Source organism: Emydura macquarii, unplaced genomic scaffold (genome assembly GCF_026122565.2).
Source record: "Emydura macquarii macquarii isolate MOO-44397 ecotype Brisbane River unplaced genomic scaffold, CSIRO-AGI_Emac_v2 contig_587, whole genome shotgun sequence".
In the NCBI taxonomy this organism is placed as follows: Eukaryota; Metazoa; Chordata; order Testudines; family Chelidae; genus Emydura; species Emydura macquarii.
The window spans coordinates 5851070-5871114 of record NW_027130724.1 but is presented as its reverse complement, the minus strand read 5'-3'; the positions used below and the strand labels follow the sequence as shown (position 1 = coordinate 5871114).

Genomic DNA, 20045 nt, shown 5'->3' with positions numbered 1-20045 from the left:
AGGATGTAAACAGTCTGCTGACCTTCTAAGGTTTTGTCTATAGTGGCAAAATTAAGACCCTAAAGTTTACACTGATGCAGCTCCATTGTTGGAAGTTTTGATGTGGACAGGGCACAAAAGTGACACAAAACAGTGGTAAAAAAATGCCATGGTCTACACAGACTCCACTGTTGCTACATCTCATGGAGCTGCACAGGTTGAGAATTATAGGTCACAGTTTTTCTATTGTAGATGTAGGTACATACCAACCACAGCAAATATGTAGTTTAACTTAGATGTAAAGTTTTACAATAAACTTTTTCTCTGTACTGCAATGCCCTCCACCTTTTCTTTTTATCTTCTGTTGGGTGGTAATGTAGATTTAATTTCCCCTTCTTATTAGGTGTCAGGTAATGTTTCCAAGACATAGGGGAGAGACCAGTGGGGAAAGAAATGTGTAAATTTTAAAAATAGTAAGTAAAGATGTTAAGGCAGAAGGAGAAGGCATTAGATAACAATGTAGGGAAAGAGAGAATGGGATGTCAAGTGGTTGAGTAGAGGGTAAAGAAGAAACAATAGGTAACTCAATAAAATATGAACCATAATCCCTTATAAAAAAGAGAGGGGGAAAAACAAATGAAGCCAGGAAAGAAAGCAGGTGCAACAAAAGCAGCAGATGTATTGTCGGTCTACTTCATTTTTAAAAAATGAGACTACTCTTATGTTTTAATAGTCTCTTAAATTACAGGGGGTTTCGTCTTTGGAGAGTCTCCATTTGGAGAACCAGATGGAGGTGTTGGAGATGGGCGAGTGGGTAAATGGGCAAAAATAATTATGCAGAAACATTGTAAGCACACTGTACTCCTTTTACCTATACCATATAATTCTTCAAATATTGGTAAAACTTCATGCATAAGAAAGCAGCAGGTTACTATATAGACTGTTCATCAAATCCTGCTTTTTAGTCACCTTGAATAATTCAAAGGTAAGGGGGGAAGTAACACTAATCTATCCAACCCACCTTTCTTTATTCAGTTTCCATTAGTATTGACCTGGGCCATCTGAACTCTTAATCCTTGCTCAAAGTTGTGTGTTGTTAATTTTAGGACACAGTTTTCTCTACCTGTGTAAATATCTTCATCATGTGAATAGACACCCAAGTGTGAGTCAGAAACTGAGGAAGCAGTGGGAGTGGTCTGTCATATGTCTGCTTTTCCTCCGACAGCTTAGATCTTGTGCAGACAATGTTCCAAGATGACTTACGTAATTTATTAAGTGGTATCTCTTCCCATGCCTTTGCATTTCCTTTTAAGTCGGTGCTGAAATCTAGTCATCCTGGGTAGTTGCCTTGCATCACAGATATGTTCTGGTGTTAACTGGGTCTTTCCTGAATTTTGATGTCAGCTAACGATCCCTGTTATTGTACATAGGATGCCTGGTCCTTTACATCCGGCTACATATTTTGTGTATCAGAGAATCTGTAAAAATAGGCCACTTCAGACTCTTCTTTCTGGCTAGCACTCCCCCTTTCTTTGTTATAAGACATGTAAGGCAATTTGCAAACAGGAAAAAATATAAATGTGTCTTATCAAGCTACCATAACTTGCCTTGATGGTTTTGTAGCTTGATAAATGATTGTATTTCTTTTTCATAGACAGATTTCTCTTTTAGTGTTGGATTCTCATGGTTGTGCCACCTATACTTCGTGTATTTTACATCAAAAAATATTTCAGAATTCAGAAACAAAGCTCCTGCTCCTTTAGCCTTCTCTCCCCCAAATGGTATTGGGGAGGTTAAAAAGAAAACAAAAAGCTCAGTCCTGATAATCACACTCTGGTTTTTTGATAGTATCCATATTGTAATCTCTTATTGTGCTTTCTTCTTGTTGAATGATCTCTTTCCAGCCTGCCCCCCACATCTTTTCATGTTGCTCACTTAGGTCTTCTCTACACTAGAAAGTTTTGTCGATGCAAGTTACAGCAATGATCAAAAAGCACTGTAATTACAATGCTTGTGCCTGTCCACACAGCACTTGTATTGCCAAAGCGCATCCATAATTGGTGCTCTAGTATGGACAGTGAGAGCAGTGTACTGTCGGCAGCTATCCCACTGTGCAACTTGCCACCTTGTGCTGGTAGGAGTATATGCAGTATATTATGAGCTCCCAATTGGAACTGGAATCCAAGGCACCTGACCTGCTGTGTGCCATGCAAATAAACAATGCCAGATTACTGTTTGCATTCATGGAGCATCTGCACATGGTGCACTGTCACTTTTGGACACGTGAAACAAGCGCTGAGTGGTGGGATTGCATCGTTATGCAGGTCTGGGATGACAAGCAGTGGCTGCAGAACTTTTGAATGTGCAAAGCTGTCTTCATGGATTTCTGTGTGGAGCTTGCCTCCCTGCCCTGTGGTGCAAGGAAATCAGAATGAGAGCTACCCTCTTGGTGGAGAAGCATGTGTTGAAAACTGGCACACCAGACTGCTACTGGTCGGTTGCTAATCAGTTTGGAGTCGGGAAGTCCATTGTTGAAGATGTATTATCGCAAGTGTGCAAGATCATTAATCACATTCTGCTATGAAGGACTGTGAGTCTTGGAAATGTGCATGAAATAGTGGATGGATTTGCAGCAATGGAACTCCCTAACTGTGGTGAGATGATAGATGGCACTTGCATCCCGATTTTGGCTCCAGACCATTTTGCGACAGAGTACATCAATAGAAAGAAGTACTTCTCTATGGTACTGCAGGTGCTTGTGGATCACTGTGGGTGCTTCACTGACATCAACGTGAGTTGGTCAGGGAAGGTGCATGATGCATGCATCTTCAGGAACACTGGCCTGTACCGAAAGCTGCAAGCAGGGACTTTCTCTCCAGATCCTCAGGGGTCGAGAAGAGGTTCTGGCTTCCCATGTGAGCAAAAGACCTGGTCCCCTGCTCTGCATCATCCTCCAACTCAACCTGCTCATCCACAACTCCTTCTTTGGGTTTGAGTCCGGTGTCTGATGCCTCCAGGCCCATGGAGGTATCCACAGGTCTCTTGATGGTGGAGGTGGTGTCACCACTGAGGATGGCTTCCAGCTCCTTAAAGCTCTGCACCAGAGTGATGGTTTGACTTCCTAGCCTTTTTGTACCCCGGCTACAGCTCCTGGATTTTCGCAGAGCACTGCAGCGTGTACCATTCATAGCCCTTCTCCGCCATTACATGAGAAATTTGAATGTCTGTATCACAGTGCCTTCGGCTGGAGAGGAGCTGGGACTGCATGCCTCCTCTCCCCAAATGTCAATCAGATCCAGAAGCTCTGGTGTGCGCCAAGTGGGAGAGCGTTTAGTGTGCAGAGCTGCGATAGGATGGGAAGATGAGATGTGAGCTCTCTATGCCGACCAAGCAAAAAGTGGAATTTCAAAAATTCCTAGAACTTTAAAAGGGGAGGGGCTGCTGGCTGCAGGGCAGTGGAGTTGAAACTGATGCCACAATGGTCAGGATGGGCATTGTGGGACACTTCCTGGAAGCCATTTATTGTGACAGAACCAATTGCAGTGTGTACACCACCACTATTTTGGTGCAAAAAGCTAACTTTGGTTGACAAAAGTCTCAAGGGTAGACCAGGCTTTTTCAGGTAAGTGCTGGGAGAAGCAAAGTGGCTATGGCTCAGAAACCCTATCTGTATTGGCCTTTTAACCATATTGACAAGCTTTATTTAAACACTGTTGCAACTGGCTTTTAATGAGGTTTGAAGTGTGCAGTGCAGACAGGGCCAAACGATGTCGTCAAAAATATTTTCTAGCTTAAGTTAAAACACTCTTGTAACAATTTGGCCCAGACTATAATGTTTGTTAACTATGTTATCTATAATGTGTTAAAACAGTGTTCCCTAACATGGTTAAATGTAGATCAGGGGCCAGAGACTTGTGGGCTAAAAGCCATTTAGAACTGTCTAGATTATTTTTGTCTTGTTCTTTTTCTAACTTCCATTGTGCTAAAGTAGTTTAAAGGAGAAATGTTTGACACATTGATGTCTGCAGTTGGAGTTCAGTGTCTTTTATTTCCAAAGTGAAACATGATTGCTTTTTAATGAAAATCACTATAGGCTTCTCCATTACATCACTGCAAAGAGATCGAAAGGAAGTGGCATTGTGGGACTAAACCCTCTCTGACATTAGAGACTTGGCAAGATTTATTTTGTTTGCCATTACATGATTAGGAAGAAGCATATCCGTGACGCTGTGGGTGGCTTTTTTTAAAATGTGGTGTGTGAATCAAGTGTTAGCAAAAATGAGCTATCACTGAGTATCCCTGGAGACTGAGGTCTTCCACTTATGCCCAGAATGGAGACAGTCTAAGCAGAAGCAATGAAAGCTTCTGCACATTGTTGTTAGGGAGACTAGTACTTGGGGGGATGTGATAGCTAGTTCTCTAGATTGACTTAGTCCTTAATTTCTTTGCTTATGTGGCCAACAAAATTTTCCTAGTTCTGGTAATGGAGTGGATTTTTTGATAGTATAGACACCAATCTGCTTGGAACTATGTTGCTACTAACCATCATATGCTGCTTTTTCTGTCAGAGAATGCTAATAAGTTTATCTACCTATTGGGCTGGATTTGAAGTGGTGATCTAGAGAGAGACTCTCCATCCTGTTACCAGTCCACTGGGCAATGCAGTCCTCCATTTCACTTGAATAAGTGAGAGGCCATTCCATTTGTAATTGCTACAGATGTGTCATGACCTTCATGTATTTATAAAAGTGCTTCTGTTTGTGAATCAATTTGTGGAATTAGCTTAATGGAGTGGAGTCAGTGTTTTTCTTCATAGGTATTTACAGCCTTGTGCAGGTATTTTGGTTACATAGTTTTCATCCTGCAAAGTGGTAGCCAGAGGGGAAGGCCCACTAAAATTATTTGCTTCCATATGTTGAAATAGCCATTACTGTATTTTTCCCCAACTACCTGTTTGGATTTAAAAAAAAAAAAAAAAGCCTTTTACAGTTAAACCTTTCTTTCCTCAGTTCTAATAATATAAATATGTATCTTTTTTTTTCTAAAGATTAATCCTGGAGGCATTTTGGGACTCTGGGGGCCCAATCTTCGGGAATAATAAACAATTCATAGTAATCTTAAACCCTGAAACCATTCTGCCATCGTCTGTCTCTTGATTCCTTGCTATGTGTCTGTGTCATTATAGGAGTTGCTTTACATTTCAATTACTGGTTAATTCTGCCTAGTCCTAGACAGTGTTATCTACTCCTGTACATACAAGAGATGAACATGCATCATTAACATTTTTAAGAATTCACTGGAATCTTGGTTTTCTCCTTTTATCTTCCATGTTTTGATCACATATTCAGTAGAAGAATAGGTTCTCTCCTGTGATGGAGGACGGTGCCTTTATCTCAGAGATTTTAAATATATATCCACCGTTTACCAGTAGAGTACATAGGTAACAAAATCACTTTTTTGTTTTTCTCTTGCCAGAGCAGTTTCTCTTGTTGTTGTTAATTAACATTTTATAACTCTGCTCCTTAGGGCAGGCTGATGTTTGGAAATATCTTACCAAAACTCTGAGCTCGTATTGGCAGACACTGTCTTTGAGAGATGTGTAGGGCAGGACTTACCTGCCCACCAGTCAAACATCAGTTTGCACTAATGTAGCAGAGTCACAGAAAATAATTAGCAGACAAGAAATTCTTGTGTTGGATAACAGAGGAACAACTTTCTAATCTTGTTTTTATCCCCGAATTGATCAGGCACTTCAGAACTTCAGATTTCGGTATCCTGAGGTACAGAAAATGAGCCTTTACTTTAACATTTATTTACTGTGGTGCTATATAAAACGCATATTTGTTTTATTTAATATTTGTGCATACCACCAGATGTAGAGAGATGCATGGTGCTTTAATAGTTGAACAGAAATCTAATTGGCTTTGTTAAAGTACTTCAATTTACTTTGCCACTTATTTTAGAAAACAAAATTAAACTTTCTGTTTAGTCTGTTGAAGACTTCAGAATGCCTGCATTATGGTTCTACCATATTTGGGACACTAGTTCTAGTACAGGTTTTGAAGTCTTGCCGCTGCATTAATTCGGTTTCCAAGATACAAGTAAGTTTGAAGTCACCCGAAAATAATATTGCACCATCGAGTTGATCTGAAATGTCTGCCTGAGGCCCATCAACACTAATGAGAGTTGGCTGTTTTTGCTACTTACCAAAGTTAACAAAAAATGCACACCTTTTATAGAGCATCCTCTCTCGGTGTGCACACATCCAGCAGTTATACTATGGAATGGAAATGAGAAAGGGTTTCTCTTGTTGGAATTTATTTTTATTGGTGAGGGAAAACAGTAAATTGGAGTCACCTGCTCATTGGTTTAACTTATGGGTTGCTATAGTCCACGGAAGGAGTAAGTACTGTGTATGCATAGTTCTTTGGTTTGTTTAATTACTGACACTTTATTATAGAAATAATTGGCTGCTTCTCCTTAAGAAAGGGACCCTCTCAGTGTGGATTAGCCCTGCACTTACTCTTTTGAAGAAAGATGATAAAGTTTTAGGAATTAATATAAGCCCTTAATGATCTGTTTAGGGTTCAGTGAGAACACAGACACTGGAAATCTGTCTGATACAGGGTATTCAGAATTCAGCTGAAAATGCCACTTCAGTTTAATTTTCCCATTTTTTCTCTCCCATCTCCTTTCATCTTAGCCATGTTCCCTCCCATACATTTTGTAGGATAAGTGGGGTTCAGAGCTTGTCCAAAGATAACAGCTTTAACAGTGAGAGAGGGAAGTTTCCTGACTAACAGGATCAGGGAAAATATTCCAGACAGAAGGAGCATCATAGGAGATGTGCATGTGTTTGTGTAAGGAAAAATACAAAGTAGGCATACAAGGAAGTTGCAATGACCGTAACATGTCCTCCTCCTCTTGCCCTGCTACAGAAGTAACGCTATCCTTTATATCTACTTTTCCAGTGAACATTTCTGAGCAAAATAATCTGTGCATTATGAACAGAGAATGAAGAGTTATACATTTCACACTGAGTAGCTGGTGCAATGAATTAGAAAACTTGGCTTTCTTCTCTGGAGGCAGAAATTCAAGTGGCATTTAGAATCAAAGTTAAAGGAGGATTTTGGTGGCTCCATTTGCTTTTTGGTGGTCACTTATCCATAGCACTAATTAGCCTGATCCAGTCTGTGCTCAAGAGTATTTAAAATGGACAATAACAGTAAATACCTTGGGTCAGAACTGGGATTTATTGGCAATGCTGGGTGAGGAAGTTTTATAGTAGACTGGACTGTACAGTGAAGGACCAATAATGAGAGCCCATTTCTCAATTTTAAGTGTGGATGGAGTTATCCCATATATTTTTCTTGCTTTATCTTTCTGCAGAACTACCACCATTTATTTAGTGGCATAGACTTCATAAGGTCTGGAAACCAATATTAACTGTCAAAGCAGGCAGATGGCAAACTGGATTGAGACCCACTTTAAAATATTCTTTTCCTTCTGACTTTTGATTAAGCAGTCAAGTTTATCTCCAAGTACAGCATTCAAATGCTAAATGTGTCCAAAGGCATCTTTTGTAATCAACATCTTCCTCCCATCCCAAGAATTAACCTGCTGTCTGATCTCAGCTGTAAGTTTTCTTAGGAGGAGGATTCTTTTCCCCTTCATGTGAAATTCCTTTGATTTTGATCTGTCCATTTCTTTTAAGAATTGCTCAGTAACTGAAAGCACCGTTGATGATTATGAACTGTTAGTCTAAGAGAGAATAAAACTGGAAAAGCAGTTTTTTCTTGCAGTTCTCTCTAGTGAAGGTACTTGTGTGAGTTGAATGCTAGGAAATTTTTTGCCTAGACTTGAAGGCACTGAGCTATCATATGACCGTGTTTGCATGTTGAAAAGAGATTGTGTTTTTTAAAACGTCAGCTAACAGGTTTTAAATATGATTTGAAACAGGCCTCTACATGTGGGGCAGGTAAGACAAATTTATGTTTTAAAACACATTGGTTGGTTGTGATCATCCCTAGTTTTGAGGTATGGCTTTCAGAAAAGCTAGTTGTATAATAGCGTATCTAACTTCTTATCACAATTTCAGCAAGTATGTGCACAGGCTGCAGTTTTTGCATATGCAGACTGGCTAATGACAAAACAAATGACCAGTTAGATGCATAACTATTCAGCTGCATGTGCAGTCATAATTGAATGCTAAATTAAATGAATAGTTGTGAGCCTGATTTGGATTGATGAATTTTATTTTAAATCAAATCCCTAAGAACATTCGTCTTAGTTGTGTGTCTTTTAATTTAATCATGCTTTTAGCATTTGATTAAATGAGTGAACTTTCATTTCAATAAGCCTTTTGAGGTAGCATCCCAAGGTTAAAGGTATCTTTTAATTGCTAACAGTTTGGTAAATGCCTATAAAATGTTCTTAATTTTTTATGCTTTTCAGTCCCCCATAGTTGGTAACTATACTCAATATTCTAGGGGTCACTTCCAATTGGGATTGTAAATCCCTATTGTCTCTTAAATCAATTAACACTCATCAGTTGGGGATAATAACGGTTTTGTCAGTCAATTCAAATACTCCTTATTTTTAACCCAGATTCTATAGGTAACGTTTTTGAGTCTGTAATCCAGCAAAGCTATTGGCAGAATTTCATTTTGCATTTCTTTGAGACAACTGCAATTTCAGTATCTTGTTTCTTAATGTGTACATACCATGTTTAAGCTCTGTAGCAGCTTCTTCAGATACACAATAGGCTTTGTATGTAAAGGGTCCTTGCAGCCCAAAGTTGATTACTGTATGCTCATGCATGAGATCAAGTTATAATGGATGATCATGGGTGGTAAGAGGTAGAAAAATAGATGCAAGAGGGCAGGTGTGAAAAATAAATGACCATTCTTCTCACTCTCTTCTTCTCCCCCAAATGAAAGTAACCAAACCCCTTCAGCTCAAGGCTTGTCTCATGCCTGACTAGTTAAAACTTGCTCAGTCCTGCCAGAAGAGCAGTTCCTGTTCCTCCTCTTTGGGAAACTGGAGAGAAACAACTCTGACTGAGCTTAGCTGAGAGCTGACATGTTACACCATGTTGAAAAATATTTCTTTTGAAGAGCTCAGCCCATTGGAATGAATATTGTCATCACTCTTTTTGGGACGCTATCACGGGAACTGTACGTTCCTTCCTCAGTAGTATGGTACTAGTTCTAAATTATCTTTGTGAAAGTCTTTTGGTAGATTTTTCTTAATTGAGAATCTGTTTTAAAAATCCAGTTACAAAAGTATATACAATTATATGCACTCACATCCCACCTAAAAAAATGTTGGTAGGTAGGAATGATTATTGCTTGTAGGGAATGATTATTGCTCGTAGGGGGGAAAGACAACAGAGAATGACAAAGAAAAACAGTTGCAGCACAAAGACAAACCTGACTAAACCCTGCTACACTCTGCAAACAGCTATCTGTCTGCATTGACATGTCTTGAGTTATAGAGCAAAAAAGTCTGTCACTGCTAAAGCAAGGTTGCCATGGTGAAATAATTCCCTGCTAGTAAAGCATGGTTCTACTCGACTCTGGAAATGGCATTGTGAAATTCCACATTTACAATGCTTCAAAGATTTCCTGATCAAATTTGCTCAGTTTACAAGAAAAAAGATGGCTTTGCTAGCTGCCAGCCCTATAAACTCATCCAGGGTTCTGAGAGTCCAACTGAATTCTTTTTGGTGTGCACAATATCTGCAGTAATAGGTTCTGCATGCCACATTCTCTCCTTGGTTACACCCATACATAACCATTGCCTTCAAATTCTGTCTTTGAAAGAAAACAGGGCTGCACGGGAGTAGCCAAGAGTAGAATTTGGTTCTGCAATTAGAATTCAGTTGTATTGATGATACATGAACCAAAATAAATCCTTCTCGTTCCCTCATATATGTTGGGTCTGCAAGATAATAGGGGTGGAAAAATAGCAAAAACTTGTGTTAATCAACAGATATGTCTGAATACACACACAACAGGAGCAGATTCTTCTAATAAGAAGATTACACACTTTTTAAAGTAGAACTTTTCTGTAAATGTTTAAGGGTTCCTGCAATCTGGAGATATTGCTTTCCCATGAGCATTGGAGGACTGAAACACCTCTTTCCCCACCCAACAGTTTTCATACAGGTCTTCTGCACTGGCTTGTCTCTCTTACTTTGAAAGTTCAGCACTCCAGTTGCAGGAGGCTTCCTATCTGCAGTTAGCCCAACCAGTTTGTGCATTTCTGTTGTTATCCATTTAGTGTTAGTTGAAAACCTATCTTTATCCTTGCCTGTCCCTCTCAGTTTCTCTCCCTATATCATTTAACTCTGTAATTGTATTAATTCTGGAAAGCATTTTGGGATATCTTGGAAAAGACACTATACAAAATAAAATTATGTATTTTGTTGCCATAACACTACTTTAATTCTCACAACAGAGAGTCTCTTCTGCTTGGAATGACGCTCTTCTGCAGTATTTGCAAAGATAGTTACTTTTTGTCCAATTTTTTTTCTCATTTCTCTGTCAAAGATCAAGTTAAGAACATTGCTGTTTGTGTAGATTTTCACAGATTAACCTGTGGTATGCTGCATGGGTGCCAGTTGCTAACTTACACAAGTGCAGCACATCTATGTTAGGCCTGTGCACCCATGTAGCTACGATGGTGCAAAAATCCCCAGTGTAGATATGTCCTCTGACTTTTTGTTCCAGTGGACATGTTAGAGGTCAGCACTCCTCTTTTGTATCTTATTAGAAAACAGTAAATGCAAGGGGACCCCTCCCTCCCTCTTCTCTCCCTCCCCCAGAAGAAACTCTACATGCAAGATCTGTCTGTTAGGCAAACCCTATTGTCTAGTTGTGAGCTGAACTTTACCCAGCTTGCATTTTTTGAGGGTGAAGAGGAGTGGTGCTATTTGGTGCTAATGAAAATGGTTCTTCTGCATTGGAAATAGATATGGTAACATCCTTACCTTCTTGCTTTTGGGTTAGGCAAGGTATATGTCTTGGCGACTTCTCACTGAAATGCACTTGGTTACCATCCTGTTAACAAGACGCAGGACCCCTAAGCTTCCTGGCATGTGTGTTCTAAACCGATGGGCTTTTGAGATGTAAAGACAGTGACACTACTGAGAAGTAGCTGTGAAGAGCTACCCAGAACATAATCTCTTCTTCATGGACCAAATCCTCCACTTGCCGAGCCTGCTTTATGCCACATCACTGGTGCAAAGTCATACTCCCATAGCAGACAATCATTCTAGTGTAGAGGTGTCTCCTTTTGGGGGGGGGAGGGAGAAGAGTCCAGGTAGCGGGGAATCATGTGCACACACAGATCATGAATGTAGCTGCCAAAGTCAGGACTTTCCTGAACCTTGTGCTTTTTCCATTGGGATCAGCAAGGTACACAAGTGGCCCAGAAGGCTTTAAGCCAATTTTGTACCTACCCATGATGCCTTTGAAACTGAGGCTGAGTTCCTGTGCATAGTAAGGTCGAGTATCCTGAGACTGTTATCAACCTATGTTATACAGCACAAAGTCAGCTGAACTATATTTCTTAAGGAAAAAGTAATATTTCACTTAATAGAATTTTTTTTTTTAAATTAATTGGGAGTGAGAAACTACAAATCTTGCATTCCTGGCAAGCCACATTCAGCTGCCTTTTGAAAAAAGGCATTCAATTATGGGGATTTTGTGGTGGTCAGGAACTGTTTTTGATTTTTTTATTATTATTATTTTAAATTCTATTTTAGGGAAGTTAGTTCTGATAAGTTTGTTGTTTATAGCATTATTCTGTCTGCGACCTACTGACTTTACCTTATCCACGCACACAGGTAATCTCAGCTCTGTGCAGGGAGCACAGAGAATGGATCAAGGATTTGGAAGGGCAGGAGCCCTCTTACTTCCCCATTGCCTGAATTATCAGGTTTCATTGTAGCAGGTGATCTTCGTTTTAGTTAAATAGATTGCACTGCAGAATATCCTTCAGGATAAGAAACCTGCTGGATTCTCATGTCGATGCCTATGTCTGTTGATTCAGGCACATGAAGGCTTATTGACTCGCTGAGGATGTTATCTGTGGGTTAGTGGACAGATGTTGAAAAAGGAGCGTTTAAAATTAGTACAGCAGAGCTATGTCATTGAGGCCATCTAGAACGCATTTGTTGGGTTGAACAGTTTCCTTCCTACATTTTGAGCTGTTGAAAGTGCCTGCATCTGTATTTTAGCACTGCCTTCTGGAAATATAGCCACAAAAATGTTCTATTCTCCCAGCTGACCTTCCTTTCCTCGCCCATGCACACAACTCCCTCTCCCCCACCTCCCATTCCCCCAAAAAGTTGATTGAAGGGGAACGACGGAGGAATGATGTTGATTATAGAGTCAAAACGAGTCATCAAAGATAATTGGAAGTTAGATGCATCCTTTAATTTTTGGGGGGATGGGTACTAGTTGATAGATGCTCAGGGAATAAAAAGAAAACTCTGGTCCAATGTGTTTTACCACAAGAATGTACTCTATATATTCCACTAGCATTAACTGAGTTTTCTGCAAGCTCAGCCTTGCTTCTGTAGTCCTTCTTACCAGTGGTAAACCAAAGGAGAAAGCTGGGAATCCCAGGCAGGAAAAGGAGTAGTACCAGTACCTGGACACCAGCAAAGACTTGTAATTGAGTCTCTTCCGTTAATAGACAGCTGCTCTGATAGGCAGTGCTATATGGCTTGCTAGGAGCGTGTAACCATTGTGTGCAAGCAATATGGTAAGCACTTGACAACTTACTTTTTCTTTTTGTTAAAAGCAGGGGGAAAGAACAGAAAGGACTGGGAAGTTATGCTGTACCAATATATACAGTGTGTATCAGATGCACCCCCAGTTTCCCTTGCTTCCCAGGTGAGGCCAGCTGGAGCTTAATTTGCCTTTAAACTCAAAATCTCTCTATAGAATGTTTGTAATCTTTTTTTTGAGAGGCAGCATTATGAAATAGTGTTATGGCACTTGTCATCCTTAACATGCTTGCCATGCCTTGGCACCAGCTGTTTACAGCACAGCATCCGGAGACTAAGCAAAGATTGCCTTTTAAGGTAAAGAGCCGCTATGAGAATATGAAAGAAAAAAGTTTCCCTGGCATGCAGGGGACATTCTTCCTTCCTCCCTCCTCTTAAATAAACTATTAGTAACTTTTAAAAACAGAACAAAAATGAAAAAGCAAGGCCAGGGATGCTGCCAAAGACATTTTATTCTGCACAGCCCCCTCTAGAGCTGTACAGTAACTGGGTTCTGGAACTGACCCAAAATGGGAGAAGATTGAAACTCTGAGGTTGTGGGGTCTGTCAGAGGGCTAGAGAGGGAGGAAAATGTAAGAGATGCTGTACAAAAAGTCGGTCTTCTTCCCTTCCTGACGCCCCATGGAAATCGTCTGACCACTTCGAACAAGTTTGCTGTATTGTAATGGAATCTGGGCTTACTTTGTAATGATACTTTACACAGCCCTTCTGTATTGATGCTCTTCCTTTCTTTTCCTTTCCAATCCTGAAAATATGTACATTTCCAGACTTCTGTTGATATATTGGGTCTAGCACCAGATGGTATCTTTCCTATTGGAGAGCCACTGACTCTAGATAATACAGACTATGATAATGCAGAAAAATTTAGCCTTTTTAAGTCTGCATTTGAAATGGAGAGCCAAATATTACCAACTGTGAGAGGACTAGAGCCCTGATATACAATATAGCACAGCTCAAAGCAAAGGGTGATTGCAGCTGCCACTTAGGCATCCTGACAGATGATGAAACCATACATAGTATGGTAATATATATGTCTATGGTCTCATCTGCTATCCTGGGGGGGAGGAGGGATGGGAGAGAAAGGGAGAAGCAGTATCTTACATTTTCATTATTGATAGGTAATGGTTTTGTAGGGGGAGGGAGAAGGAAAGATGAAGATAGTCTCAGGCTGTTGTCAAGGAAGGTCAGAGTTTAGTGGGTGTACTTTGCCTCCTCAAATGCAAGCCAGGATTGGCAGTTGCCTTGTCTACCACAGAAGTAAGTTTTTTGTTTTGTTTTGTGTTAAGCCTTTGATTATCAGGGAGCTTGTCTTAAGATGCCAGAAATTTCCCCCCCTGCCTTGACATTTAACTAAAGTAAGAAGTGTTGTTTCTTTACAGGAGTGTAATGCAGGAGGGTGGGGGGAAGGGACTTGGAGCAGGAAAGCAGCTGCCTCTGTTCTGTAAAAATATCAGTGCTGTTTGCTGCTTCATTGTCCTTGAAGGGGATTCCTTGCTAGAACCTAAATGGAAGTCATAAATGTTAGGTCATGAACTGTTTCCTTCTTTCTGTGAATAGGTTCAAAACTCTTGACATGTATGCAGAATAACCAGAAATTAACTGTTAACTATGGTTTTCAGTTGAGGAGCTTGATGCTTTCCTTTTTTAATTAATCCCATGTTGATTATGCTGATTATATGGAAAAGGATACTGGTAATGAAGAAATCTATTAATGGTTAATTTATTTTTCCCCATAAGCGTTGGACTTTCTCATGGATGGCTGAAATTTCTGATATTGCTTTCTGCAAAGAGAGTACATAGAAGCCTGAGATTTTTCTTCAGGTTGTTTATACTCCCTTTTGCCTTTCTCCCACCTCCCATTTGATTTATTACACAGAAGGGAGGTGGAGAGAGAAGCTGGAATTAAAACATCCAACATAATCATCTTTTTTAATTGCATCTCTGTCGAGCTCTCTTCCCTGCAAACCATCAAACATCAAGGAATTCAAGCCCTATAAGCCGAGGTTAAAACATTGGCTCACTGCCTATAAAATTCCACATTAGCTCATGTTTTAAGAGGTCAACTTGTATCTTTGGAGACTACTGAAAAGGTAGCATCTGACAAGAATATTTCACACTATAATTTTATCAGTGGATATTTAAAAAATCCTAGATGTGCATTTGTTCTTTCTTTTTGAAATCTCAAGAGTAAAATCCAGATAAACATGCTTTGGCACAGTGTCTTGGCTTATAATGTCAATATGTACAGTAGTATGGCAGTAAATGTATGTGGGATATAATGAATGGCAGCGTTTCTGGATTTGTAAATCACCCACTAAATCGTTGAAACATAGGATTTAAATCCACATGTGCATTTTTTAACAATTTTCAAAACATTCAACAATTTGAAAATGCGTACACGTTGCATATTAGTATTTTGGACTAGTTCATAATTAGCTAAAGTAGATAACTTCAAGTAACTTATTTGATTTCTTTGATTCATTTGTTTTCAAAATGAAATGTAGTAAGTTTTGTATGGGTATCTTTTTTAAAAAGTGATAAACATTAAACTTTTGAAAATATTTTTTATTGAATTTGCTCAGTAAAATTTTTTTCTATGCTATTTTTATATCCATTACTCTAAGTTTTTGTGTGCACTTAATTAAAAAACAAATTAAGCATTCAAACCACTAAAGCCAAGTGGTCCCAGTTTAAGGGAGGGTGCTTTGCCCTGAATTTCTTGGCTTTTGTTAGGATTGTATCACTGCACAACCTTAATCTTGGATAATTTAGTCATTTAAAAATGTCTCTATAAATTACTAGCTAAAAATCAGTATTTCTTTGGCCTCTTAATTCCAGATTCTTAATCCATTGTTGTCTTTTCTCTGTTTCCTGGGATTTTGGGATGGTTTGTGAGTTTTGAGGCGTGGCTAATAGGCAGACAAGAAACCTGACATAAAACGCCTATTAGACTGGCTATGTCAATTTCCACTCAAGTATCAAACACTTTTGATCCTGGGGTTGGAATTTTGACATTTGGATTATATTCCAGAGGGGGGGAAATAAATGGAGCCGTGCCTGCCAGTCTCTGCTCCTTTTTCACTGCTTTCACGGTCATCTTAGACTTTTTCAAGGCTGTGATGCAATACTGTTAATAAAAAGACCTCAGATAGGTAAGCCATTGGTGACTCTGCAAAACTAGTTCATTTGTGTTGGGAGTGATGGAGCAGATTTTTGTCTTTATTTTAAACAAATTCAGGTGTTAGATGTTGATGTTTTCTGTCAAGAGTTCGCCATGTAACACATTGGAACAATGGAATAGTGTGATCCTTAGCTGATAGACATGAACATAAACTGCAAAGTTGATAGGGAAGTCATTCAGGCCTCATCTATGTGACTTGAGCTTGTGAAAACCCCAAATGCAGATGCACTTAAACCTGTTTAAATTACTTCAGTTTAACTCAGGATAAGTCTTCACGCCACTATCAGATCGATTCTTCAGGATCAGTTGAGCGGACGTGGAGACCCACTCAATCGATCTGGAAGTCGATTTAATAAATCCACCCCCGGAAAAAGAGTAATTCTGCGGTAAGTAGAAGTTAGGAAGTCGATGGGAGATATGCAAGCAGCTCTCTGTAGCTTGTGTATCTTCTGTCGACTGCTGCCGAATTTCGCGGTAAGTGTAGACCCAACCTTAGTAATTTACCAGTGCAAGTTAAACTGATTTAAGCAAAGTTAAACTGTGCCTCTACGTTGGGGGTAGGGAGAGTATACTGGTTTGCCTAGATCAATGTCAAAATCTGTTGAATTAAGCCAATGCAACTTTTTAATATAGACAGGCCATTTTCCACCTGTGAAATAGGGATAATGCTTTATGTGGTGTTGAGGATAAAGAGATGTTCAGTGCTTTGACCATCCAAAGCGGTATTTAGGCCAGTAAAATTATTGGGCTTCTAATCAAGGAGGATATGAAAGGAGGGGGGGAGAGAGATGGGGTTTCAGATCTTGATTAACTGAACAGATATAACAAAGGCATCTGGGAAATTGCCATTTTTACTAAATCTCTCTAACAAAACAAAACAAAAAGCAGCTAGTAAAGGAATTGATTAGTGGCCCAGATGGCTTGTCACTCATTGGGCTGTCCCCTACCTCCTGTTTTTTCAAGAGATATCCAGGCCAGGCTTACAACTAAAATGTTCTCCAGATGAATACAAAGCAGAGAGTATGGCAGTCCTGCTAGAAGCAGCACAACTGTAATGAGCGTATTGTCTGGCTCGAGCTAGTTTACTTAACCTTCTTCTAAAACATTTTACATAGTTGCCTCCCTACTGTGTGGGTCCCTCCTTCCTTCCCAGTATGATGTGATTTGCACCTGTGGCATTTTTTTCAACAGAGCTCTTTTCTGATGTAACTTTTGTTCTGGAGCAGGGTGAGGAATTAGTTTGCAGTCTTGCTTTACCTGTGAATAAACACAGTTGAGCTATGTTTCCTCAGAAAGAGCAGGGGAGATGTGAACTGCTATCTCATCATAACAGATGAAGAAGAAAAAATGCTTGGATTCCTCAAGAAGGATGGTTTCCACAGATTTTTAAACACAGATGGGGCAAATTTTCAGCCAGCCTCCTTAACTGTACCTACCTACCAACCAACCATTTATACAAAAGATAAATGCATGTGCATACTTTGCAGGTACGGCTAATGGATGATACTTATATTTATCAGGAAAGCATAATTAGCAGAATTCTCTCTGCTCTTTGTCTAGAATAGATGCAGAATTTGATTAAAGTCTTGATTTGTTCTCAGTGTTGACACTACAGTGCAGGACTAGCAGTGCTGCTTTTTGATAGGCGCCCTCCTCATTAAGGTTCTCCGAGACATTGGATCAAACTCTATAGTGATTACTCAGGTAGATTCTGGATTCTGTGATGTTCCTTGAACACAGTGGTCATAATCCCAGTGTCCTGATTATCTCCTTCCCTCTTATTTTAAGCGGCTTCTAATATCGAAGGCTCCAAGAGCTACTGCTGCTCACATTTGTCAGTAGACACTATCAGCGTCTTATTTTTCACCAGAGAATATGCTCTGGGATATCTTGAAATGGGCTATATAAACCATTTTTTCTTATTTATGTGGCTTTTTTATATTAAATAAAGAATGTGGAAAGGACTTCTGGACATATGCTTTTTTATAATCTTTAAAAAGCATAAAAGATATTCATAAAGAGCCTTTGGAAATATTTCATAGTGGGTGCTTTGCCTAGAAGTAACTGTAAACTTGATTGGGGTAGGAAGAAAGAGGTAACATTTTAATCTATATTTGTAGGTATCTATTTGTCAACATTAATTTAATGTATGGGCCTCAGGCTGACCAGTTCATTTGGACTGTAGCACCAACATCTGTACTCTTACTGAAGTGTGAGCACCTTTCAAAATGTTTCTGTAGTGTTTGGCATGGTGGCATCCTAGTTTATATAGTGAGCATACCAATGTAAAATACTTAGTACTGACTATCCTCTTCCAAACTAGAATCAGCACTTTGCATCTGGGAATCTGGGGTTACTGAAAACAATTGATTCAGCTTCAGTTGCTAGGCTGGAGCATTGCTTTGCAATCTCACAAGCTTAATCAGTCAAGCACTTGATGTTTTTAAAGTTCTCTTGAGACTGATTTTTGTGCACTACAATATTTTTTATTATATAACACCTACTACCAACATCCACTGAAAACTCACTGGGAGAAACAACTTTTGTGGTGGTTCTTTAACACTCAGTAACTGCAGAAGGTTAGCAAAATTTTTGCTACTGCCATTTGAAGTTTGATATTCAAGTGTCTTGGTGATACGTATAAACCCTTCATATTTTGTGATCATGTACCCTTTTGGCAGGTAGACAACTGTCCTCAAATTCATATTTTTGAGGTGATTAAACATTGGAAAGGGAACTAGTTCTCCTTCAGGCAGTTCTGGAAATCTAAAAGTGGGCATTCTGTGGAAGGGTTTGTCTCGATGTTGCAAAGACACACAATGGTCACATGGTCAGCAGTATAAAACTGCTAGTAATAAGCAGAAGTAAACATTTTTTAAGATGGTACATAGTTTCTGCACACATGGCTATGTTCAGAAACTTGCAGACAGTAAAATAAATTGAGCTGTATTGAAATTGTATTCCTTTTGGATGGGGAAAGGCACTAGACGAGGATGAGGTAGGAACAACCCACTTACTCACTGAAAAGCTGTCTCAACCTCCACCCATCTGGCTTCCTCCTGTGGTTCCCCACCAGTAGTCTGGCTTCATGACAGGCCATCTTTGACCTCTCAATCCCTCTTTCCCTCCTCCTCTTCCCCATGGAAGGTTGCTCTTGGATGATGTGGTGCCGCATCATTCCTCCCTGTCTTACGCCTTTGACGTAGCAGTGTGCTGTAGAAGTGACAGGAGTTGGATTCTCTTCCCCTTCAGAGCATTAGTTTTGCACTAATCTCAGCCAGTAGCAATTTAGTGAGACTTTTCATGCCAGCTTCTCAGGGATGAGGACAATTGAATGCATCAGGCTTCCCTTTGTTCCAGTTTTAAACTGGCTTCAGTTTTGAAAACATCACCTATCTATTCTAAGTGCCCTGAACTATCCCAAAACATGATTTTATTTTGCATGTACGGTAATTTCCACTGAGACCCTCAGCAGGTGTAAAGGTGCAGTACAGAACCTGCCTGGGTTGGTTTGAGCAGTGGGGTGTGATGTAGGTCTCTGCTTATAATGGAACAACTCAGTGGCCTTGAGTTCTTTGGGTTAGCTGGGGGCTAAGTACATAGTTTCAACTGGATTTATGCTGTTTACTGTCAGGATAAACTGGTTCCAAGTTGAGTATGGCATTCCTGCAAAAGAAAGAGGTCAAACAGGCTGCTTCATCTGTTTATAGTCAAGATACTTTGATTAAAAACTACTGACTCCTGAAAAAGACTGTTTCTTTTGGGTGTTGTCATAGCTTTTCAATGATGAACACTTCGAGTTCTATGAAAATTCAAGTAGAACTAGAGACGAAGCGTCATCCATGAAGTAGGTCTCTTAAAGCAGCAAACGCATCTTTCCTGGACCTTTCTCTTGTCTGTATCTCCACATTCTACTTCGAGGTTCACTGCAACTGCAGGGATGAAGGCAAGAATTATGTTATCAAACCTGGAGCTGTGTGGGTCTGACTTCGCAGCCCTCCAGTGTCGTACCTCTTTCCACTGTAAAACATAGGGTTTTAACATGAAGAAAATGTATCCAAGTGCTACTGGGAAGTAGTGTGAAGA

At 39.7% G+C, this 20045-nt stretch overlaps 1 protein-coding gene across 6 annotated transcripts in view; it reads left to right on the top strand.

The window, feature by feature from the left end:
* The window catches only part of MOB2 (MOB kinase activator 2), a 156810-nt gene that overhangs the window by 117481 nt on the left and 19284 nt on the right, over window positions 1-20045 (top strand). Inside the window, exon 1 of one of the 6 annotated variants that reach the window (XM_067540570.1) lies at window positions 12841-12884. The exons of the other annotated variants lie outside the window; for them this stretch is intronic. Within the exon in view, the coding sequence (XP_067396671.1) occupies window positions 12856-12884 (29 nt within the window). The 5' untranslated portion in view covers window positions 12841-12855. Of the gene's footprint in view, window positions 1-12840; window positions 12885-20045 lie in introns of those variants that run through there. 6 annotated transcript variants of the gene reach the window in all.